Here is a 22,970-nt window from a genome sequence, read left to right on the forward strand (position 1 = left end):
CATTTTGTCTAAAGACTCTCAAGAGAGATATTGAACTTTGCCATTGGCATTTCTTTGGGTTAGAAAGTTGGCATGAGTTCACAGATTTGATGCTTTCAATTGACATTGACTAGCTCAGCCTTAATTTAAGAGAAGATCAAAGATCACTAAGAGAAGCAAAACGAAATCCCTTTATATTTCCCTCCACTTAAAAGTCCTTTTTAAGCAAAGAAGATTCAATTACACATAATCTACATGAGTACATTTTCTTGTTTTAAAAAGTCATTTTAAAATTACAAATGGGAATGGGCTGGGATGTAGCTCAGTAGCAAAGTGATTGCAGAGAAAATGCACCATTCTGGGTTCAATGTCCAGTACCAAAAAGAAAAAAACAAACAGAAAATACAGGCAGAGATGCACAGCTTTTGAGAGCATGTCATTGTGAGTAAATGATACCAGACTACATGTGAAACATAATACAGATGAATATTTTTAATTAAAAATGGTCACTTATTGATTTATTTATTAATTATTTATTTATTTCAGTCATGGGGCTTGAACTCTGGCCCTGGACACTGTTCCTGAGCTCTCCAGCACAAGGGTACTACTCTACTACTTTGAGCCACAGTACCATTTCCAGTATTCTATTGGTTAATTGCAGATATGTGTCACATGGACTTTTGTGCCTGGGCTGGATCTGAACCATGATCCTCAGACCTCAGGCTCCTGAGTAGTTAGGATTACAGGCGTGACCTACTGCACACATACAGTGGTCATTAATAGTATAGAAGCTAACATATTTTTTTCTTCTAGAAAGACTGGACTAACATATCATTTTAAGTTTTTTGTAAAAGTATCTATAAAGTATCGAAGTAAAATATTTGTCATTAAAGAACAATTGTATTTGAATATCTGGTACTTCCCAGATGATATTTCAAGCGCTGGGACATGAAAAAATAGAAAGAAAATTCTCTCCAATGTGGCTTTTTAGGAATTACACATGCTCAATTTAATAGAAGGCAAAGATCACTACCATCTGTACATTCTTTCCTAAAACTCTGATGATGAAGGACTTGATTCATTAGACTAAAATTCAAATTTTCTTCCATTGTGTTGGGGAAAAAAACCACTTGAATTTTAGAGAATTTCCAAAAGTACATGATTTCAAAACCAGAGAATAAGGAAAATATGCTCATAGAAAACATCTGATACACAGTTTGCCTAGCTCCCAGAGCTTTGGCGATCTGTCCGTTACCTGGTGGAGCAGGAGATGGGATGTGAGTGACATATGGGTGGTGCTGAAATCTTGGTGGATTATCATTGACATCGGCCACAGTGACCAGCACACTGGTGGAACTGGAGAGAGACTCCGGGGACCCGGCATCACTGGCGACCACCACTAAAGTATAGTTATCTTTGGTTTCCCTATCTAGCAAAGCACTCGTGATGACTTGGCCTGTGGATGGGTTGATGGTAAACTGAGCATTTCCACCCATGATGCTGTAACTAAAGCAGAGATGAGAGAGAGGCATCATTCTTTCAGTTATGAGATTGTAACATCTTCTTCATGAGGCTTTAAACATGGAGCAGAAGCGCAGAGGAAAACATTACAGATCACAGGAAAGGAGGTGAGATGACTACTTCAAGTTTGGCCTGATTATCACATTGGCAGAATTGATTTTAAAAGACATCCAGTGACCTCAAACACATGTCAGAAGGCTTTTTCAGAACTGTGTGAAGTCATACAGGGTCACAAAACAAACCCAGAAAGAACATTGCCGTGTTGTAAGAAATGTGGTTGGAAGTATGAGCCATGGCTTTGGAGTTGTATTGTGGAGAGTGGGCCAGGATTTCAAATGAATCCTTTTTAAATCAACCTTAAAAATTATTTTTCTGCTGTATGCCATATTAAACCACAAGAAATTAGTTGAAGATCTTATCCTTTAAAGACAAAACACTATATTTGGCAGCAATGTCCATTCAGAGTAGCTAACGATCCAATATTTATACAGAGACATTCCTGGATCCCAATTCCCTCATTGGTCATTCCGCATATGGTTATGTCAAGAAAGTTTGACACCTTCATGAACAGTTTGATGCTAGCCAGACTGGTTACCCAGAAAGAATTTCCACTGAGAATATCTTCCTCCTTCTTTTGGAAGAATAAGGTTATCTGCACTTATTCCTGGTGTTGTGTTTGAAATGAGAGTCCACGAGATCAGGTATTAAAAACTAAATAGCAGCTCAATTTGAAGGATCCAAATCATTTATGGTGGTTAAGTTCTACATGTGGAAGGTAGGAAGAAAATAGACCTACTTCATATTTTATCCTCTTTATATCAACAAAGATATTGCTATTTTAGAAAGAGTTCAGCATAAGTGTTTTGGTGGCAAGAGGACCCAGCCACCAAAGGGGACTCAGAAAAGAAACTATAGTCCAGCCTGCAATGTATTCATTCCTTACTTATCCTCACAGTCAAAAAAACCAATTTCAGTATTTGATCATATTTCATTGGAATAATAGTTTGAATTCTGATTTTTTTTATTAAAAATAGAACTCATCAGAAATTATAACCCTCAAAAGAAGGAGAGAAGGTGTTAGTGAGAAATAACATCAATTTTGAAGAAGCACTTGGCATTGCATGAATTTTTAACATTTTTGGACACAGTCATATGTCAGAATTACTTCCAAAAAATGGCTTTCTACAAAGTACAATGACTGCCTTCATATTGCTAAATGGTAGCTATTCTCTTCATCAATCTGAACATCAAAATCTTGCTGTTATTGGTAGGTGTAGAAATCACTAAAATAATTGAATAACAAAAATAATTCTTTAAACTATGAATGTGTCTAACAGCTTTCTGACAAGAATTTCTGCTTAAAATTCAAAATAATAATAACATTTTAAAAATGATAAAATATGCAAATTTGTACCAGGATGTTTTGCATACATCAAGAGCACAGTGTTTTGGGAAGTAATGGATTGAAAGGCAAAGGATATCTGGTGAACATAATGTAACCCTTCTATTAGTTACAATAACAAAGATATAGAAAATAAAGAAAGGCAAATGGAAAATGAAATGGTATCTGCTCCAGGTCTCCCAAATAATCATATAATCAGGGAACATTCTTGGCTTTGCCATTACTGGGACTTAAACTCATGACCCAGTACTCTCACTGAGATTTTTGCACAAAGCTGGTGCTCTACCACTTTAGCCACACTTCCACTTCTGTGATTCTGGTAGTTGACTGAAGATAAGAGTTCCATGGACTTTTCTTTCTGTGCTGGCTTTGAGCCACAATCCTCAGATCTCAGATCCTGAAAGGCTAGGATTACAAGAGTGAATCACCAGTGCCTAGTATGGATTCTTATTCTGTAAATTTACATTCATTATCTTATGCTATTTGCAAGCAAATATGGTTTTCTAATTAAAAGTAGATGACTCCAAATACATATGTATATAGGTACAGAGAAAATATATACATATAATATATATATATATTCTTCATTTAAAACTCATAATAGCAGTTAGGCACCAATGGCTCAGGCCTGTAATCCCAGCTACTTAAGAGACTTCAATACAAGGACTGCAGCCCAGGCAGGAAAGTTCAGAAGATGCTTACGTCCAAATAAATATCCAAAAAGTCAGAAATAGAGTTGTGGCTCAAGTGGTAAAGCAGTAGCCTTGCTCAGACAAGTTCTGGGACAGAGCCCAGATACTGAAACCAAGCCGTAGCATCAATATAAAAACAAAACCCCTTCTCCTAAGCCTCAGGACATACTTACTTTCAGCTTCATATTTGTTGTTGATGGTTCATTTGTTGTTTGTTTTATACGCACTGAATCTAAATCTAGAGGAAATTAACCAGACATGTACAGTGGATAAGTGGCACATCTGGAGTCTGGATTTTTGTCTTCATGACTTCAGTTTGCTCTTTGTCCCCTTACACTATGCTGTAAGAAAGGTCTGACTCATCTGAGGGGCTTGAGCAAGGACAAGCAATATTACACACAGTTCACACACAGATTCACACCCAGTTCACTTGGCGTAGGTTAACCTCGCTGACAACACTTAACTTCATCAAAAGTCTCACCCTTTTTTTTGCTTTCTCTATAAAATAGAGGGCACATTTATATTCCTATCACTGGGAGTTATGTGCATTGATGAAATTCTTTAATGAAAAAGAATAGGAAAACACTGACACATTGTAAGCACTCAAGAATATAGTTTTACATACATATAAACATATGTAGGGTGTAGTTATAAAATAAAGCCTATTATAAATAATGTATCATACTCCATCTACATATTTTGATAGTGGAATAGACTAAAATACAGACATGGGTGAGTAGATTTCAAAAAATATTGTTTCAAGCTTAGTTCCTAAATGGAGAGGAGACAAATAAAAAGTAATGAAAAGAACACCTTTTGAAACTGTTAAAAAGAACTAAATTGGGAACACAGCAGACACAAACACTTGACTAACATGATTAAAATGAAGCCTTCTTTGAAAAACATAAAATTAGAGTAAATATTTTTGTGTGTGTTCTGGTCCTGGGGCTTGAACTCAGGATCTGGGTACTGTCCATGAGCTCAAGGCCACCACTTGAACCACAGCTCCACTTCCAACTTTTTGGTGGTTAGAGTTAAGAGTCTCACAGAGTTTCCTGCTACAGCTGGCTGTGAAATATGCTCCTCAGATCTCAGCCTCATGAGTAACAAGTATTAAAAATGTGAGCTAGGAGCAAATACCCAACAAGAGTAAATTCTTGAATGGCTCCTTACCTTAGAGTGTTGTTGCAAAGTGAGAAAAACTGTGCTGTAGACCAGGGGGGATGAAGCTTTCGGTAAAGTTATAAAGAGTGGACTTTCAGCTTGGTGGGTCCTGAGATTGCTGTTGCTTCCTGCACCGCAGTATGGCATATCACAGAACCAACCACACAGGGCATAAGGTTAGGGGCATGGCTATGGTCCAATCACACTACAGTTACAAGAACAGGCTCCATGCCAAATTAGGTCAGTACATACAGCATTTCCCTTAGCACTGATCTAGGCTATAAAGGAATTTTAACACAGCTGTAGGGCTGAGGAAATCTCTGATTTCTTTTGCAGGAGCAAAAAAAAAAAATGATCCGGTAAAGATGAAATGTTGGCTATGTGTTTAGGAATTTGTGTAGGAGAAGCATTGGAAGACATAGCACCATTTATAGGGTGACTAGAATAGGGAAATTGAGTGTTATGTCACTGACAAGTTGTGTGGGGAGATATCTGTCCTGTCTGTCTGTCTATCTATCTATCTATCTATCTATCTATCTATCTATCTATCTATGTGTGACAGAACATACAGAAATTTCTCAGACTCTCCTGCCTGGTCTGATCTTGAACTACAATCCTCAGAATTCAGCCTCTTCTGTGGAGAAACTGCAGGTTTGAGTCTGTGATTGGCTACATTGGGAGACTCCGAGGAGAGTGGAAGCAGAGCACAAAGGTAAAATGAAACCAGTAACTGCAACTTCAAACCACTTTGTAGTGTGGCCCTGCATCCTCCAGTCACACTGTCTGCCTATGAAAAACTCGAAAGACAATAATGTGTCCCTATTTAGCAATTAGTAATTATTTAAGTCTCCATACTGCTTGACTCATAAGGCTCAATTTTCAACACAAAATTAAGAGATTTGGGACAGAATCTCAGTTAGGTTATGGATTTTGTTGTCTGTATTTCCCATATTGTGCTTATGGGCCTTTTGAGGTTTATCCCTAGGAAAAGTTAGATCATGTCTTACTCTTGAATATGCTAAGCTCAATAAGATACAGGCATATAGTGCCTTAAGGCAACATTTCTGACTATTGGACTAATGTCTGTCTGCAATCAAGGACTGAATTCCTCTACCTTCTAGGAGGAGAAAATCTCACTTAGAGATAATCCCTAGCCTCTGCAGGGAGCCTGTGTCCTACTGCTTTTCTTTTCACAATGAGTATAAACAACTCTTCCCAGATTTTTCCTATATCTCTGTCCAGCCCTTCCTAACACCCTCCATGAGTTTTTCCTTTGGGGGACAAAAACAACCATTTATTTATATAATCTCCAGGACAAACTCCAGGGTCTTTCTTTCTTTACTACAGTTTCTCCTAATGTTTTTCATTCAGTTCCCTGGTTTTAAATGTCCTCTAAACACTGACAACTCCTCTTTCCCCTTTCTCTTTTCTCCTATTCTTTCTCTCTCCTCTCTCGCCTCATCTTTCTATCAGTAAAAACACATGATGATTCTCAGCCAGGCATGGTGGCTCACATCTGTAATTCTAGCTAGTCAGGAGGCTGAGATCTGAGGATTTTGGTTCAAATCCAGCCCAGCACTAAAAACAGTGAGACTCTTCTCTCCAATTAATCACTAGAAAGGGGGGAGTGGGGCTGTGGCTCACGGGATAGGGTGGTAGCCATAAGCTGAAGAGCTCAGGGATAGCATCAAGCCCCATCACACACACACACACACACACACACACACACACACACACACACACACACACAAGATATCATCCTCACAGCAAATGGCACTCCATCTACACACGAAGCTGGCTCTCAGACTCCCAGCAACCAATGCACTTATACTACTCTTACCTACAACTCAATCTTCAGCTCTAACGGGTCAATAGCACACTACTGAAGTGGTGTGGGCCACCTTGGCTTTCAGCTTGCAGAGGAGATTAATAATACATTCCCTGGGGCCTGCTCGTGAGGCCATTTCCAGGGACATCCACGTTCCATGGGCTCAGATCTGATCAAGTGTTTTATTCACTAACGGAGTCAACCTGTGCTAGAATGTGTGTGGGGGACAGGTCTGTGGAAAGGTAATGCCTTCACAGAGCATTACCTTAGCTCTGCTCTCATTCTGGGCCTTCTCCCTGCATTCCGTCTTTTCTTTCAAAGCTCAAACTCAGAATTTAAAGCACAGAACCATGACAGCACAGACAGAGGCCATAAGCTAAAGTAAATTCATCCCAGAGTGGAATCCTCTCAGGTATTTACACAGCAACAATGGCAAAAGCTGATGAATGCAGACATCAACCACAAAATCAAATCTAAAAGCGTTCCTTGACAGCATCTATTTAGTTATCTCATTTTATGTACTTTTTATTACCTTGTTTAACTTTATTACCTTGTTTTATTTTTCAGGCTATCATCATTATCTAAAATCACCCTCCTTATTTGCATTTGGTTTTCAACCTTACAGGAAAATGAAGTGTTGAAGACAGCAAAAATCTTATCATGCTTGGCACATACTTTTGTCAATATCTCGGAAAGTGTTAATTGAAAAAAAAAAGCCTCAGGCTTCCTACTCTAACTCAGACATCTTTGCCAATTGCAAAACACTAATTAAACTCAGTTTTCTGGGATGATTTTCTTAATTGGAAATTAGTATCAAGGAACAAAATCATCAATCAAGTTGTTAGCATATTCATTCATATTCCAGGCTTGACTACTATTTCCTCAGCCTCAGCAGATAATTTCCACTTTGAACTTTTCAGCATTCAAATATAAATAACACCCCCACACAACATAGGCAAGGGATGTTTGTGCAAAGAAATTTGTATAATTGAAAAATATACTGGGAAATCTTGTGTGTGTGTGTGTGTGTGTGTGTGTGTGTGTGTGTATGTATGTATGTATACCAGTACATATTTTGAACTTAGGGCTTCAAACTGTTGCTTGGCTATTTCCCTCCAGTCTAGAAATTTTGTTTGCTCTGCTGGCTTTGAACCATGATCCTCAGATTGTGGCCTCCTGAGTAACTAAGACTGTGACTGCAGCAAGGAGCCATTGGCAGCTGGCTTGGAAAACCTTTACTAGAAAGTTCAGAATGCGTGCAGGATAAGACAAAGCAGTTCAGTAGTTCAGTCAACTGCTTTTTTTTAAAAAGATTGTTAGGTTTAGCAGTAATTTGAAAATAATTGGTTTTCCCATAAGAAGTTGGTTGTATGCATTTTGCCTCACAGGGACTCTAGGCTGAGTGTCAGGCCATGACCCTAGCTACTCAGGAGGCAGAGTTGTGAAGATCACAGTTTAAAGTGAGCCTGGAGGAGGAAACATCAATGAGATTCTTATCTCCAATTCATCATTAAAAGCCAGAAGTGAAGTAACAGTTAAGGGAGAGCTTGTAGGCCTTTAGCAACATTCACAAAATCAAACACACTGACCTTATGACTGCGTTCGTTGATGCATCAGCGTCTGAGGCATTTACCAACAACACATCAGTCCCAGTGGGTACATCTTCAGGAATCTCTGTGAAATACATTTTGCTGGCAAAAGTGGGGACATTGTCGTTGATGTCATCCACAATGACATTAATCGTTCCAGTTCCAGTCAGGGCAGGGGATCCTAGAAAGACAGAATAGATTCCAGGAGAGAGTTCTGGAAACATGTGAACATTTAAGACAAATGACTGAGAATTTTTTCTTAACTTCTGTTTCATGAACAAGGTTTTCATTGATGACCTACAATTTGAACTATGCCTGTTGCGTCAGCTCCAGAAGTGTATGTCATTCTCATTCTCTCTTGAAGGGGCTAATCTGACAAGAGAGAGCCCAATGGTATTATTGAACACCAAAAAGAAGACAGTATTGGTAATTTTTCTGAAATTACATTAAAAAGTGTAGCACAAACTTGCAGCAACCCAGGATTTGGAAAGCTGACCAACAAACCAAGTGTTAATCATGGTTCTTCCTTTAATATTAGAATCTCTAAAACAATCTCTGATGGAGTTAAGTCTCATTATCTGTATTCAATTCATATTGGTTAGGGAAAAAACAGGTTTGTATTATATGTCCATAGTATAATTTCTCTACTTTGTGGCAATGTGTTAATATTGTCAAAAATATTGATGAGCTGATATAGAGGTATTATTTCACGTGTTTTCTACTTAATGAAATAATTCACTTCACTTTATGCTTTAGATCTGTTGTTATCAATGACGTGCAGTTAAAACTCCAACATTGAACAAGGCTTGGAGCTCAATGTTAACAGTCTCATTGTGTGGTGAAGGCGAGACAGTTCACATTTGGTGAGAATGCTGTGGCTGTCCGTATAAAGACCGGGAAACCGGGAAAATCACATCCTTTGGGTGTGTGCTCAAAACCATCCATGAACTTTAACCCTTCGAAGTAAAAGCAATAGAAACACATTCAGATGTATTTGTCTAAATTAAAACCCAGATATATTCTCTTTATGTTGATATTTCACCATCTTACTTATTTTACCACTCAGTTTCCAATAAATAAATCTATCCATTCCTGCATTTGTAACATGCTTACACAATGTTCTTAACACAGAACAATGCTAAGGATCAACCACCTTCCGGGATGGTTATTTTTTTCTGATAATTTTGTGATTTTCTGATGCCTCTGTTACCATTGCTCAAACTTTTTTTTCTGACTATAGATTATAGTTACCAATCAGCTTTTATGCTCAGATGGATAGAAGCACAAAGCCTCATCCTAGAAATGTACAGGGCAGAATGCTGGGATGAACAGACACCTGAGACATTTCAACAATGCTGGAACCTCAGATTTTACATCAGAGAAAAAAATGTGACTTACCAGCTGACATGAATACAATGAAAAGGCAGATGTTTGTGCAACTAAACTTAGGTTGCTGGTTAATCATTATATGTGTGTATGTGTGTGCATATGCATCATAATCATAGAGAGAGAGAGAGATGTGTGTGAGTATAATGCCTAGAATCAAGTCAAAATACTTCATATTCCTTCCAGGTGCGGGTAGCTCATGCCTGTAGTCCCAATTATTCAGGAGGCTGAGATCTGAAGATTACAGTTCAAAGCCAGCCTGGTCAGGAAAGTCCCTGAGACTCTTATTTCCAATGGAAGTGGCCACATGGCTCCAGTGGTAGAGCACTAGCAAAATGGAACTCAGGAACAGCACTTAAACCCAGAGTTCAAGCAACAAACACCAGCAAAAAAAAGTTTCATATTCCTCACTGTTGATAGTATACTTATTTTAGAAAGGACAATAGTTTAAAGTATACACATCCTATTTTTAATTATATAGATCTCTATATCTATAACTCTCATTTTCTTCCCTCTATCAATCCTGTTTCAGCCCAATCCAATAACAATATTGTCTAGGAGATTGTTTTAAATGATAATTCATCTTAGGGATCACATTGTAGTATCAGAGTTTCAGTCACAAAAAAATTAAACTTTATCGAAAATAGGCTGAATCAAAATAATCTAATGAATCTAATGGAAACTTAAAAAAAATACTATAGACACCACATACCATTAGCTCATGCCTGTAATCCTAGATACTCATGAGACTTAGATTTTTGGAGTAAGATTCGAATCCCGCTGTGAGAGGCAAGTCCATGAGTTCCTGGTCTCCAAATATTAAGCATAATGCCAGAAATGAAGGTGTTTCTCAAACGACAGAGCAACAACCTTCAAATAGCTAAAGGACATCATCCAGGCTCAGAGTTAAAGTTCTTGTACAAACACACACACAAATTTACAGTGTAATTGGTTGGATAAGAACATGAATATTTCTGATAGGCATTGTCAGTTTCTAATTCTTAATGCTTCTTCTTTTTTTTTTAAACCATGAGGGCTAGGAATGTGGTTTAGTGGTCGAGTGCTTGCCTAGCATTCATGAAGCCCTGGGTTTAATTCCTCAGTACCACATACACAGAAAAAGGCAGAAGTGGCACTGTGGTTCTAATGGTAGAGAGCTGGCCTTGAGCAAAAGAAGCTCAGGGCTGGTGCCCAGCCTCTGAGTCCAAGCCCCAAGACTGGCAAAAAAATTGAAAATGACACCATGACAGTCACCAATAGCTCATATCTATAAGCCTAGCTACTCAGGAGTCTGACATCTAAGTATCAAAGTTTGAAGCCAGCCCAAGCAAAATGTCTTTGAGACTCTTTTCTCCAATTATTCATCAAAAGAGCTGCAGAGCTGTGGTTCAAGTGACAGATTGCTATTTTTGAGCCTAAAGCTCAGCTCCTAGGGCCTGAGTTCAAGTCACCCACACCCCCCACAACAAAACCATAGATGACCCTGACATGAGATGTGACCTCAAAGGGTCCAAATAAATTTTATTTGTAAAAGTTGAATCTATCTGATAGGCACATTATTCTCTGATTCTTGATGCTTACACTCATTTAAACAAAAAGGCTATGTGGGGCTGACCCTTGAGCCAAAAACTTTCCCAGAATCCTTGGTCCACAATTGCCAGCCCCTGTCTGCTTGATATACACCTAGCTAGACAACTACATTCTTCCCACCTATGGAACACATCTGGAGTAAGGTGAAAATTCTACTGCCTTCTTGATTCTATTCTTTCCACCAAAGACATACCCATAACTCATGTTAATTCTTTAAGGAAAAACTTGCAAAAGTCACCCTAAGTTCCTAAGTCTTCGATGAGATCTGACTAAACTCTACTTCTGGTATTTTTGTAGTTTATTACAGATAAGAGTCTCCTGGATTTTTCTGTTCAGGCTGACTTGGAACTGTGATCCTCAGATTTCAGTCCCCTGAGTAGCTAGGATTATATGCAAGAGTCACCAGTGCCTACCTCCAAGTCTGGTTTCTTTAAAACAGCTTTTCTGAATTTCTTGAGTTCAGTTAAAATGAAGAGGCTCTTTCTCAGATGCTTGATCCCGAATTATTGTTAATATATCTCTAACATATCTTCTATTAAGTTCTAAGCTAGGTGAGAGCAGGAATACTTGTTTAATTTATCTTTGTATAAATCATGAGAGTCCTCAAGCATCATCTGTGCCCATTCCTTTCATTTGACATATGGAAATTGTGTCTACTGACTCTACAGCTATTTGAGCATTCAAATATCTGAACCCACAAATACACAATCTGGGAACATAGGCCTTAGCCTAAGGCTGGGGTCTGACAACAAAGCAAAGGTCAAAGTTTTGGAGATTGTATAGCTACTTCAAAACAGAAGGTCTCAATTAATCATGAATCCCATGAGGAGATGAAGAAAACTAGGGGCCAATGTTCAGCATAAGGACATGTGATTATGATGAATTATACAGGTAGTGCTGTAATAAGGAAAGACTTTTCAATTTCATCTGGGATTGATTGATGAAAACCAGATGCAGCCAAAGAGAAGTGTGTGTAAATAAAGAGACACAGTCCTGGAAGAGGATGGTGAGGTCCTCAAACAGACAGAAGGCACAAAGGTCTCAGAGACAGGCAATTATACAGGAGACCATGATGGACATTCAAATGAGAAATCTTCAGAATTGTAATCATCTTTCAAAGGCCAGCAGTGATTAACCACTGAAAGGTAGAGGGGATTTCAAATGTTCAGACTTGACGTGTTAAATTTATATGTAATGTACGCGTACATGTATAAACCGTTGTATATATATGCATGTTTATACATGGAAACACACAGATGTATTTATTTATGTATTTATATTCTTTTTACATGTATATACAACCTATATAAGCACATACATATGTATATCGATATAAGAAAATATGTATTGATATAAGTAAATTCGTACACACACATAAAAATAAATGAGTAAATTTATAAAATTATTTTTGAGTTTTAATGTAAATGGCAACCAACAATGCTGTGTAGTAATTTTGGTGTTAGTGAAAGGTGTCTTGTTGCTGGAACTTAAACTCAGGGCCTGCTTCATGCTACCTGCCTCTCTCACTTAAGAAATTCTCTAAAAAGTGTAATAGCAGATCTCATATGATTTGCTCATACAATCTCTGCTTTATAGCTTCCAGATTTTTATATGGTTTGCATAACAGGATGCATTAATAAAATTCTTGATGATATGTATAAGAAAAGTTTTGTTGTGTGTATAAATCCTGGGGCTTGACCTCAGAGCCCTAGCACCGTCCCTTATCTTTTTCCATCAAACTGGATCAGCTGCCACTTGTGCCAGAGTTCCATGTCCACATTTTTCTGGATAATAGTAGATAAGAGTCTCATGGACTTTCCTGCTTGGCTGGCTTCAAACTGGGATCCTCAGATATCTACCTCATAAGTGGCTGGAATTAAAGGGGTGACCTACCAACATCCAACTCTGTAGCTGTATGTTAATTTGAATCTCTATATAAATATACAAATATTTAAAATGTAAATATGTCAAATATAAGGGTATAAAGCATATTTTAAAAATGACCAGCAGCTTTGTATTTGAAAATTTATACTTTTTATAATACTGTTATGCTATTACTAGTTCTATAAGTAAATTTAAATAACTGTGGTAGACACATTGATTCATTACCTCTCAAGCACTCTCTGAAAAACACCAGATTTTCATAAGATTAACTGCGTAGTGTTTAATAAAGTTAGTAAAACTAAGCAAAATAGCATAGTATTGTAAAACCAACCCAGAAATTTGTGCAGCAATGTAAGCTTTATAGCTGTATGTGGCTAAAAACTTTTTTAAATTATCAAATAAAATATAATACAGGCTGAGCATGTCCCCTGCAAAAAAAGCACACTATAACAAAATTACTCTTTGCAGGAAATTAAAAAAATAAAACAGATATTAAAACTCTGAGATACTAGAGATTGTCACTAGAGATACTGAACCTATGCCCCGATTCTAGTAAAAACAAACAAACCAATTATAAGTTCATAGAATAACTATCTAAATGAGTTTCAGCAAGTTTTAAGAGAACACTGGAAGAACAAAAAGTCTTTAATGTGAAATCAAATTATTTACAATGTGTGTGATGTTTACTTTTTAGACTCTACAGATTTCAAACTGGAAATACCAGAAGTAGTTTATTGCCGTTTCAAGTCATGGCTCACATATGTGATCAGATTTGTGGCTGATTTCACACCAGTGAGTAACTAGCTGTAAACCTTTTCTCAGAGCCTTGGTGCAATCCTTGGGCTTCTTTTTCTCAAAGCTAATCCTCTACCACGTGGGCTACACCTCCACTGTCAGAGTTTTTGGCATTTAATTGGGCTGAGATAAGTTATAGGTGTGACACAGCACCCTGAAAAAAAAAGTCTTACTACCAAAGCATAACTGATTTAAGTCAAGTTATCTTAATAAAGTATTCATAATTATAGTTACTATTCACACATGTGATATACAGTTTTACTAGAAATAAGAGCAAATAAAACAATAGACAATTAATAATAAAAACAAACTTCTGAAGACCAAAGTGCCTATGGAAATAGCCAGAGCTGCTTTAGATACAAATACACGAATAGGTGAATGCAATTAATTTCTGGTCATTGCAGACAACTCTGAACATACCAGATTTATGGAACTATTGATGCCTTATGAAATATTTTAAAGTATGTTCATTATTGAAAATACTTTGACCATGCCAGGGGCCAGTGGCTTATGTTTATAAATCCTAGCTACTCAGGAGACTGAGGTCTAAAGATCTCAATTTGAAGCCATCCTGGGCAGAAAAGTCTGTGAGACTCTTATCTTCAACCAACCACCAAAAACCTGAAGAGGAGTTGTGGCTCAAATGTGTTAACATTGAACAAAAAATAACAGGGACAACACTCCAGCCCTGAGTTCAAGCAAGAACCAACTGTCTCTCTCTCTCTCTCTCTCTCTCTCTCTCTCTCTCTCTCTCTCTCTCTCTCTCTCTCTCTCTCTCTCTCTCTCTCTCTCTATCTCTCTATCTCTCTCTCCCTTCCTCCCTCTCTTTCACTCCCTCTTTCCCTCTCTCCCTTCCTTCTTCCCTCCCCCCCCCTTCCTGATATACAAAGTAAGCTTTTCATAAAAATGAAGCATAAAATTTCTACAAAATGTACTCTTTGGGAAATGACTCGAGTTGTTACATATCATGCACACACAATTGTACCCTCTCGAAACACAGCCTTCTGTGATGCCAGTGACTCCCTTCTAGTAAGCCATGTGACAGATTGTATTAATTCAGAATGTCACCATATGCTCCCCAAGAAAATAAAGCACGTGATTAGTCATTTTAGCTTTTAACATTAAGTCTTGTAAAAGCACTGTTTTTTCCCTTCCATTAAAAAGTAATTTCCCATCCTGCAAAAGGATGCTGTTTATTCCTTCTTTCAGTTGGATGATAAATGCCCTTAATTAGTAATGCTGATAATGGAAGATTAACTGCAGACCTATCCATTATGCAGACCAGGAACACTGCATAATTTGATTTTTTTAGCTGATTCTATATTCAGAATATCTTTTTTCTTTTTAATAATTTATTTTTATTTTAAACATTGTGATGATAAGCAATAGCCAATTTTCTTATCATTTAGAAATCATAGGTGATTATCTTGAACCTCTCACTTATTTTAATATAAAGATTCTTCAAATAGCTATCCAAATAGTTATGTTTAATTAATTTTTAATTATTCTCAGTTTACTTTTATATTCACTGGAATTCAATGAGGTCTGATTTATATTCAGAATATCTTTACATCTTTTTAGTACACTAAACAGGGATACAATAAATAAATATAGGGAAATGCCTTTAATTTGGATACAAATTAAACTCCCAAGCCCATTATTAATCACACACACACACACACACACACACACACCAACCAAATACATTTATGATATGTATTCCATTGCATATTGTATGATGTTCATATGAAATCTAATATTTCTTTTGTACTTTACACATTCTAAGATCCTTTCATTTATACTTCTTAAGTTAATAGGAACAGTTATTTCTTTTTCATATATTTTTATTGTAATTAATGGAAGGGTTACATTATATTCACCAGATAGAAGGTGCATTACTTCACAAATATTTATATCCTTTCTCATGTCTTGGTCCCCATTCTCCTTCCCCCACCCCTGAGAGAACAGTTATTTCTAATTTATGAATATTTTACTTTAAGATCTACATTAGCTGGGCGCCAGTGGTTCACACCTTTTATCCTGTCTAACCAGAAGGCTGAGATCTGAGGATCAAGATACAAAGCCAGCCCAGGTAGTAAAGTCTGTGAAACTTCAATCTTCAATTAGCCATCAGAAAACCATAAATTGTAGGGCAATAACTCTGAATAAAAAAAAACTGAGGGACAGTGTCTAGGGCTTAAATTCAAACCCTAGAACCAGAACAAAAAAATGAATAATAATAATAATAGTAATGCTGTTTTTATGATAGAGAACTACAAGTAATTTACAACCAAATTGAATACTCATTTTTTAATAGAAGTAGAAAACGGTTTCCATTCAACAAGGTATTTTTTTCTTTTGTGTGTGTGTGCTGGGATTTTGGTTTAAACTCAGGCTTTTTAATAAATTTGAGGTATTCAAGCTCAATCAACTATCTTTTTCTGTCAGCGCTCTATCACTTGAATCACACCGACAGTCTCCCATGCTCTTTTCCATATAAAAATAAATCCCCAAAGGAAAACTCATAAATATTCTCTATAGAAAACACAGGGCTGGTAGAGTGCCAAGTATGCATGAAGCCCTGGGTTCAATTTCTCAGTACCACATGTACAGAAAAAGCCAGAAGGGTGCTGTGGCTCAAGTGGTAAAGTACTAGCCTTGAGAAAAATGCTTAGGTCCTGAGACCAAGCCCTAAGACTAGCAAACAACAACAACAACAAAACCCTACAGCCAGAGCACTGGTGGCTCACTTATATAATCTTAGCTACTCAGGAGGCTGAGAGCTGAGAATCTCTATTCAAAGACAGCCATGGCAGAAAAGTCCATAAGCCTTTTATCCCCAATTAACCACTTCCAAACTAGAATTGTGGCTCAGAGTGGTAGATCCCTAGCCATGAGCAATAAAGCTTATGGAAAGCACCTAGGCCCTGAGTTCAAGTCTCAGGACTGACAAAACAAAAACAAAAACACTAAAGTGGATAATTTCCTATAATTATCACCAATACCACTTTCATCTCTAATCTGAATGAAAGGATCTCTAGGATATAGAAACATAAGCCATATAATGAATGATTGTTGTTCTTAAGGTACTATGTTATCTCTCATCTCTTTTGCTGTCCCTTGGTTATCTCATATTGTCACAGTATCTCACTTTGTTACCTGATATATCGGATATATTTGTATTTGGTTATTTGAAATTGGATAGGGAAGGGGGGAAAACAAGATGAGCGGTGGGGTGGGGGGGAGGGAAATGGGGACCAAGACATGTGAAAGTGTATCAATGTGTGTGAATTAATGCACCTTCTATCTGGCAAATATCACGTAACCCTTCTATTAATTACAATAAAAATATATGAAAAAAGTCTAATACATTGTTTATATCTTTTACAACTATGCAAATGAATATGAACATGCCTAAATTTAAGCTTATTTTCAGACTACTGAAAAGGCTTTCGAAGGTTTGTTTTCAATAGTGAAAATACTATTCCTTATAATTTGGTTTCACTTTAAAATGTTTTGGAATATGTATTGATTTGGGGAAAGTCAAATAAAAGTATAAAGTATAATTAATTAAAGTGTTATTTATGAAAATAAAGTCTTCCAATTGTGTTGTGAAAATCTATGTGATTTAGAAGAAACACAATTCTTAAGGACTATTCTGATTTGCTTAAAAAAAGAGTAAATATAGTTTGGGTGACTCAGAAGTTGGTCAAAGTCAGAAATCTTGGCGACTGTTCGTGACTTCGCTGCTATTTTAAGCTATAAATTGTGGCAGACTGCTCACTTATTCATGCTACAATTCCCTTATCTGCAAAATAAAGGAAATAGATTGGCTCAGCTCCAAGAAGTCTTCTGGCAAAGTTTTTTTTTTTTAAGCCAGTACTGGAATTTGGACATTCTTTCATGGATTTTCCACTGAAAGCTGATGCTCTGTCACTTGAGAAGCATCTTTACTCTCAGCTTTTTGGTGCTTACTTGGAGCTAAGAGTCTCCCAAGACATTTCTGTTTGGGTTGGCATTGAACTACCACCCTCACATCTCAGAATCTTGATTAGCTAGGGTTACAGATGTGGGCTACAGGCACTTAACTATCTCTCTACATGATATTATCATTCTAAATGATATTTCTCTGACTTTGCATGTTTTGTATATAATAGTCTAAAAAAGACCTCCACACAGAAGTGGCACTATGGTTCAAAGCCTTGAGTGAAATAGTTCAGGGACAGTGACCAGGCTCTGAGTTTCAGCCCCAACACCCAAAATACATACATACATACATACATACATACATACATACACACACACACATACATGCATACATAAAAATGCTGTTTGGGGAAGGCTAAGGGGAAACAGACGGCAGGACAAAATGGTAAATGGAATCAGCAGTGATACTCACTAGACACTAGGTTGAAAATGGACTCCACAACTTGGAGGGAGAGGAGGTTTAGGAGGGAAAAATTGGAAGAAACAAAGGAAGAGGTGACACTGTTCAAAAAGAAATGTACTCATTTCCTCACCTTGGTAACCTTTACAGCAAAAAAGTAAATGTTAAATTTTTAAAAAGACCTCCATGCTACATGTTGAGTTGTAACTGTGGCATACATAACTCAGGTCCCTGAACGTGGCGTGCTAAATATTTGCAGAGCACAGGCTTTGTTTTCTCAGAGTACAAGATCAGCCTAAGTTAAGAAAGAAATCCCCATACCAGGAGCTAGTGGCTCACACCTCTAATCTACTCGGAAGGCTGTGATCTGAAGATTGTGAAGTTCTGAGCCAGCCCAGGAAGGAAAGTCTGTGAGATACTTTTCCCAAATTCACCACTAAAAAACTTAGAAATGGAGCTGTGGCTCAAGGAGTAAAGTGCTAGACTTGAGTAAAACAAGCTCAAGAACTGCACATGGGCTCTAAATTCAAGCCCCAGGAATGAATCCAAAGAGAAAGAAAGGAAGAAAGACAGAAAGAAAGAAAGAAAGAAAGAAAAAGAAAGAAAGAAAAAAGAAAGAAAAAAGAAAGAAAAAGAAAGAAAGAAAGAAAGAAAGAAAGAAAGGAAGGAAGGAAGGAAGGAAGGAAGGAAGGAAGGAAGAAAGAAAGGAGAGAGGAAGGAGGGGAGAAAGGAAGAAGGAAAGATGAGAGGGAGGGAGGGAGGGAGAAAGGAAGGAAGGAAAGAAGGAACGAAGGAAAAAAGGAAAGAAGGAACACATGAATGAACAAGTGAATGAAGGAAGGAAAAAAGAAATGAAGGAATAAAGGAACAAAGGAAGGAAGGAACAAACGAATGAAAGAAAGGAATGAGGAGAAAGGAAAAAGCAAGCCTTGGATAAAAGTGGCTTTCCTAAATGCCTGTCTATCTGAACAGTTTATGGAAACCCCAATTTCCATAACCAAATTTAAAATAAGCCAATTTTTCATAGTAAGTGGATGTGAAGCGTGATACATGTTAGATGTAAAGCAGCTCCTACACTGTGCTTGAGACAGTGATTTGGTAATTCAGAGGTAAGACAGGCCATACTTTTTCTTTCTTTAAGATTCCCAGGTTTAAAAGAATTTCAGATGGTCCAACTTCTCCAATACACATTGTTTCTGCTTAGGCGGACATTATTCTAATTAAAAGGGGCACTGTGCTCAGAAATTGACATATTGAATTGAAGCTCCTTACTACATCTATAGAAAGATAAACAAAATTTTTAAAAAAGTAAAACAGCAAAGCATAAAGTAGATACAAGACCTGTGTAGAAATGTGTAACAGATAACAAAATTGAATAAGAGCCAGTGTGCTCAGGCTGTCATGGGAATGCGGCTTGCGCAGTAAGTTAAGTACTTGGAACTGAATTAAAGCTATAAAATGCTTCAGTGCGTCCATACATCTGACTGAGATTTATCACCTAACACTGAACTCCCAGAGGCTTGAATGTTGGTGCTGTTTTTCAAGACATTGGTCAGTTTGAATGTCCACAGCCATTGTAGCAATTCCAGCCATGAATTAAAAAGGAGAAAAAATCTTGCACTTTCCCTCTCCTCAAGTCCTTCATAAAATTTGCAAGTGAGAAATATGTTGCAATAAAACAAATATTGGTGTGATACAGAAGCATGAATAGCTGTTGCATATCTAAGAAAACCAGGCTAAGAAGCACCAGTAGCTCACACCCGTAACCCTAGCTATTCAGGAAGCTGAGATCTGAGAATCACAGTTCAAAGCCAGCTGCAGCAGAATAGTCTATAAAACGCATTATCTCCAGTTAAGTCAGAGTGGTAGAGTGCCAGATTTGAGGGTAAAAGCCAGGGGCAGCATCCCAGCCTGAGTTCAAGCCCCAGTATCATCACTAAATGAAAAATAAAATACAATAGTAAAATAGTTAAAATGTAAGATACAATAAAAAGTAAAGTACAATTATAGATACAATATAATAGAACACAAAGTACAAAAATAAAATAAAATGTAAAGTAATATGAAAATTAAGTATAAAATACAAAATAAAATGAAGGACACATATAAAATGCAAGATTAAATCGAATATAAAATACTAAACAAAATAAAAGGTGGCATTGCTGGCTCATGCCTGTATTGCTAGTTACTCAAGAGACTGAGATCTGAGGATTGTGGTTCAAAACCAGCCCAAGCAGCAAAGCATCGTCTCTGACTGACTGTGTTACTCTGTTTAGTCATTTAATCCTGAAGGGCAAAAACATGAGCTAAAATGATTGTGCTCCACTCCAGCTTAGTTTTGAGTAATGTGACATGCAGTCTCACACACATGTGACAGGGTTGAGGGTAGCTTATTTTCAGAAGCAGACAGAAGTGCTTACCATTTCCAGATGTGCTAGAGTTTCTGCATGTCAGTAAATAAAAATATGATGAGAGTAGAATGCTAATGTTTCCTCCAATAGAAAAATGCAAAGATTTAGAGCTACAGCTTGAATTCCTACCATATTGCCAGAGTTAGCCTATCTCTCTGCTGCCAGCCGATAAGGGTTATAAAAAAAGAAAAAAAAAGAGCAAAAGAAAGGTGATTTATGAGAAAAGGAATAAAACTGTCGATGTTTTTCTTAAGAATGCTTTGACATTTTCCTGGTCCTTAGAATACCACAACTTTGAGAGAAACATGGCATCTGGGATCTAAAAGCTGCCATATTTTTCTGCATTTTCTCATGTCATCTACCAATTTTACGAGAAAATCACAGCAATGCATATGGATGTTTTTAAGTCTGGTGTCAGAGATTTTATTCCTAAAAAATAGGATTGAACTACTGAGTCTCAAACCAAGAGCTAAAGTATAAACTTCCCTTGCAAAAGGTGAGTTATTCCTCATGCTAAACGTGTGCATAGGAATTGATTAAACAGTTCAGAGAATTAGTCTCATTTTCCTCATAGCTTCTCCTGGTGATTGTGGGGAGTGATCTCCAGCTTTCTGGGCTAGCACTTGCCCATGGGTGGGCGTCAAACTGTAGCCCACTTCCAGAAAACTTTGGGGAGAGTTCTGTAAAGATGTGTGCTCTGGTGTACGTTTCTGTGGATTCTTTAATTCTCCAGGACTAGCAAAATACTGCAACAGAGTTACTGGAATTCGTGTATCTCACTACCGCATTAAGCCCCTGAATGACACTTCCAAACCACCCCCCACCACAATTCACAACTCTCCAAAGTGAATACAGAGCAGAATTTGCACCCACTGTGTCTCCACGTTCTCACTGCATAAAAGCAGAAGTCCTCTATAACAGACAATCTGACTTGTATTTTACCCAGACTCCTACCTCCCTGTTTTCCTTGGGCATAAGGCTGATGGCATTGTGGGAAAGGGCAACAGTGGGGGACGTTCCTGCCATGTTGATTCCTAGAAATCAGCACTGGGCACTTACTGAATTGAACCATCTTGTAAATGCTCTCTTGCCTCAGTCTAGCTCACCGCATTCATCAAAAGAAAATGTCTACTGAGGTACTGATGGCTCATGCCTGCAATCCTAGCCACTCAGGAGGCTGAGATCTGAAGTCAGCCCACGAGACTATTATCTCCAATTAGGTGCAGCTCAAATGATAAAGCACCAGACTTTTGCTTTCTTATTTAGATTTTTTTATTGCCATTAAATAGCTGTACAAAGGAGCTTCCAACAAAACAGTTTATGAATAAATAAATATCACCCCTTTCATTATTCTCCCCCAATCCCTCCAACCCAGCCCCTCACCTCCATTTTCCTAATTTTGTAGGGTATGCATAGAATATTATGACTACATTGTCTCTCTACCCCAAGTCCTGATTGAAAACAGCTAATCAAAAGTGTGTGCCTAAATTCAAACCCCTGTACTAGGATTTAAAAACAACAGAAAAAAAAAAAAACCAAACCTACAAAACCCCTTGTAAATATGAAAATGTCATAGACACACCTCATTGTACAATTAATAATAAAATATTTTAATTTTAAAAGTTTTAATTAAAATTTTATATTAAAATTAAATTAAGGGCCAGGACTTTGGCCTAGTGATGGAGTGCTTGCCTAGCATGCACAAAGACCCAGGTTCAATTCCTTGGTACCACATATATAGCCAAAGCTGGAAATGGTGCTGTGGCTCACATGGTAGAACTCTAGCTTTGAGAAAGCCCAAGGACAGGGCTCAGGCCCTAAGTTCAAGCCCCAGGATTGGCAAAAATAAAAAAAGAAAGAAAGAAAGAAAGAAAGAAAGAAAGAAAGAAAGAAAGAAAGAAAGAAAGAAAGAAGTGAAGTTTTAAGGGAAGATGAGGTTTTTTTTACAAAATCACTCCCTAATACACTATTATATGTAATGACTCTGCAAACACTGAAGCTGACCTATCCACACCATCTGGATGTCTTCAGAGCCCCAGAACCTTGCATGTCTTCTGACTTGGATACTTGAGCTCTGGGCACGCTAGAGACTCATGGAGTCACAGACTACATTCTATTTTATAGAGTCAGAGTTTTGCTTATGGTGAGTATAAGCCCTCACTACTTTCCCATCCATTTCACCCGACAATGTACATGTGACTAGTTGAGGAGCTACATGCTACTAACTCACATCCTGAGATGTTCCAGTTACTTGAGACTTTTAGTAAAACCCAACCAACAAATTGCTCATTTAATAATACATGGCCCTGGTGGTGGCTTGTTCTGGTAATTTCAGCTCCTCA

The 22,970-nt window shown here is 37.5% G+C and overlaps 1 protein-coding gene across 1 annotated transcript in view; it reads right to left on the minus strand.

The window, feature by feature from the left end:
* Positions 1-22,970, minus strand: part of Fat4 (FAT atypical cadherin 4) — a 144,767-nt gene that overhangs the window by 32,671 nt on the left and 89,126 nt on the right. The window contains exons 7-8 of the mRNA XM_090356610.1: positions 8,176-8,356; positions 1,235-1,485 (exon numbers count right to left, since the gene is read on the minus strand). Coding sequence (XP_090212736.1) covers positions 1,235-1,485; positions 8,176-8,356 — 432 coding nt within the window. The remainder of the gene's footprint in view (positions 1-1,234; positions 1,486-8,175; positions 8,357-22,970) is intronic.

This window comes from Megascapheus bottae, chromosome 23 (genome assembly GCF_031878675.1).
Source record: "Megascapheus bottae isolate mThoBot1 chromosome 23, mThoBot2.hap1, whole genome shotgun sequence".
Lineage (NCBI taxonomy): Eukaryota > Metazoa > Chordata > Mammalia > Rodentia > Geomyidae > Megascapheus > Megascapheus bottae.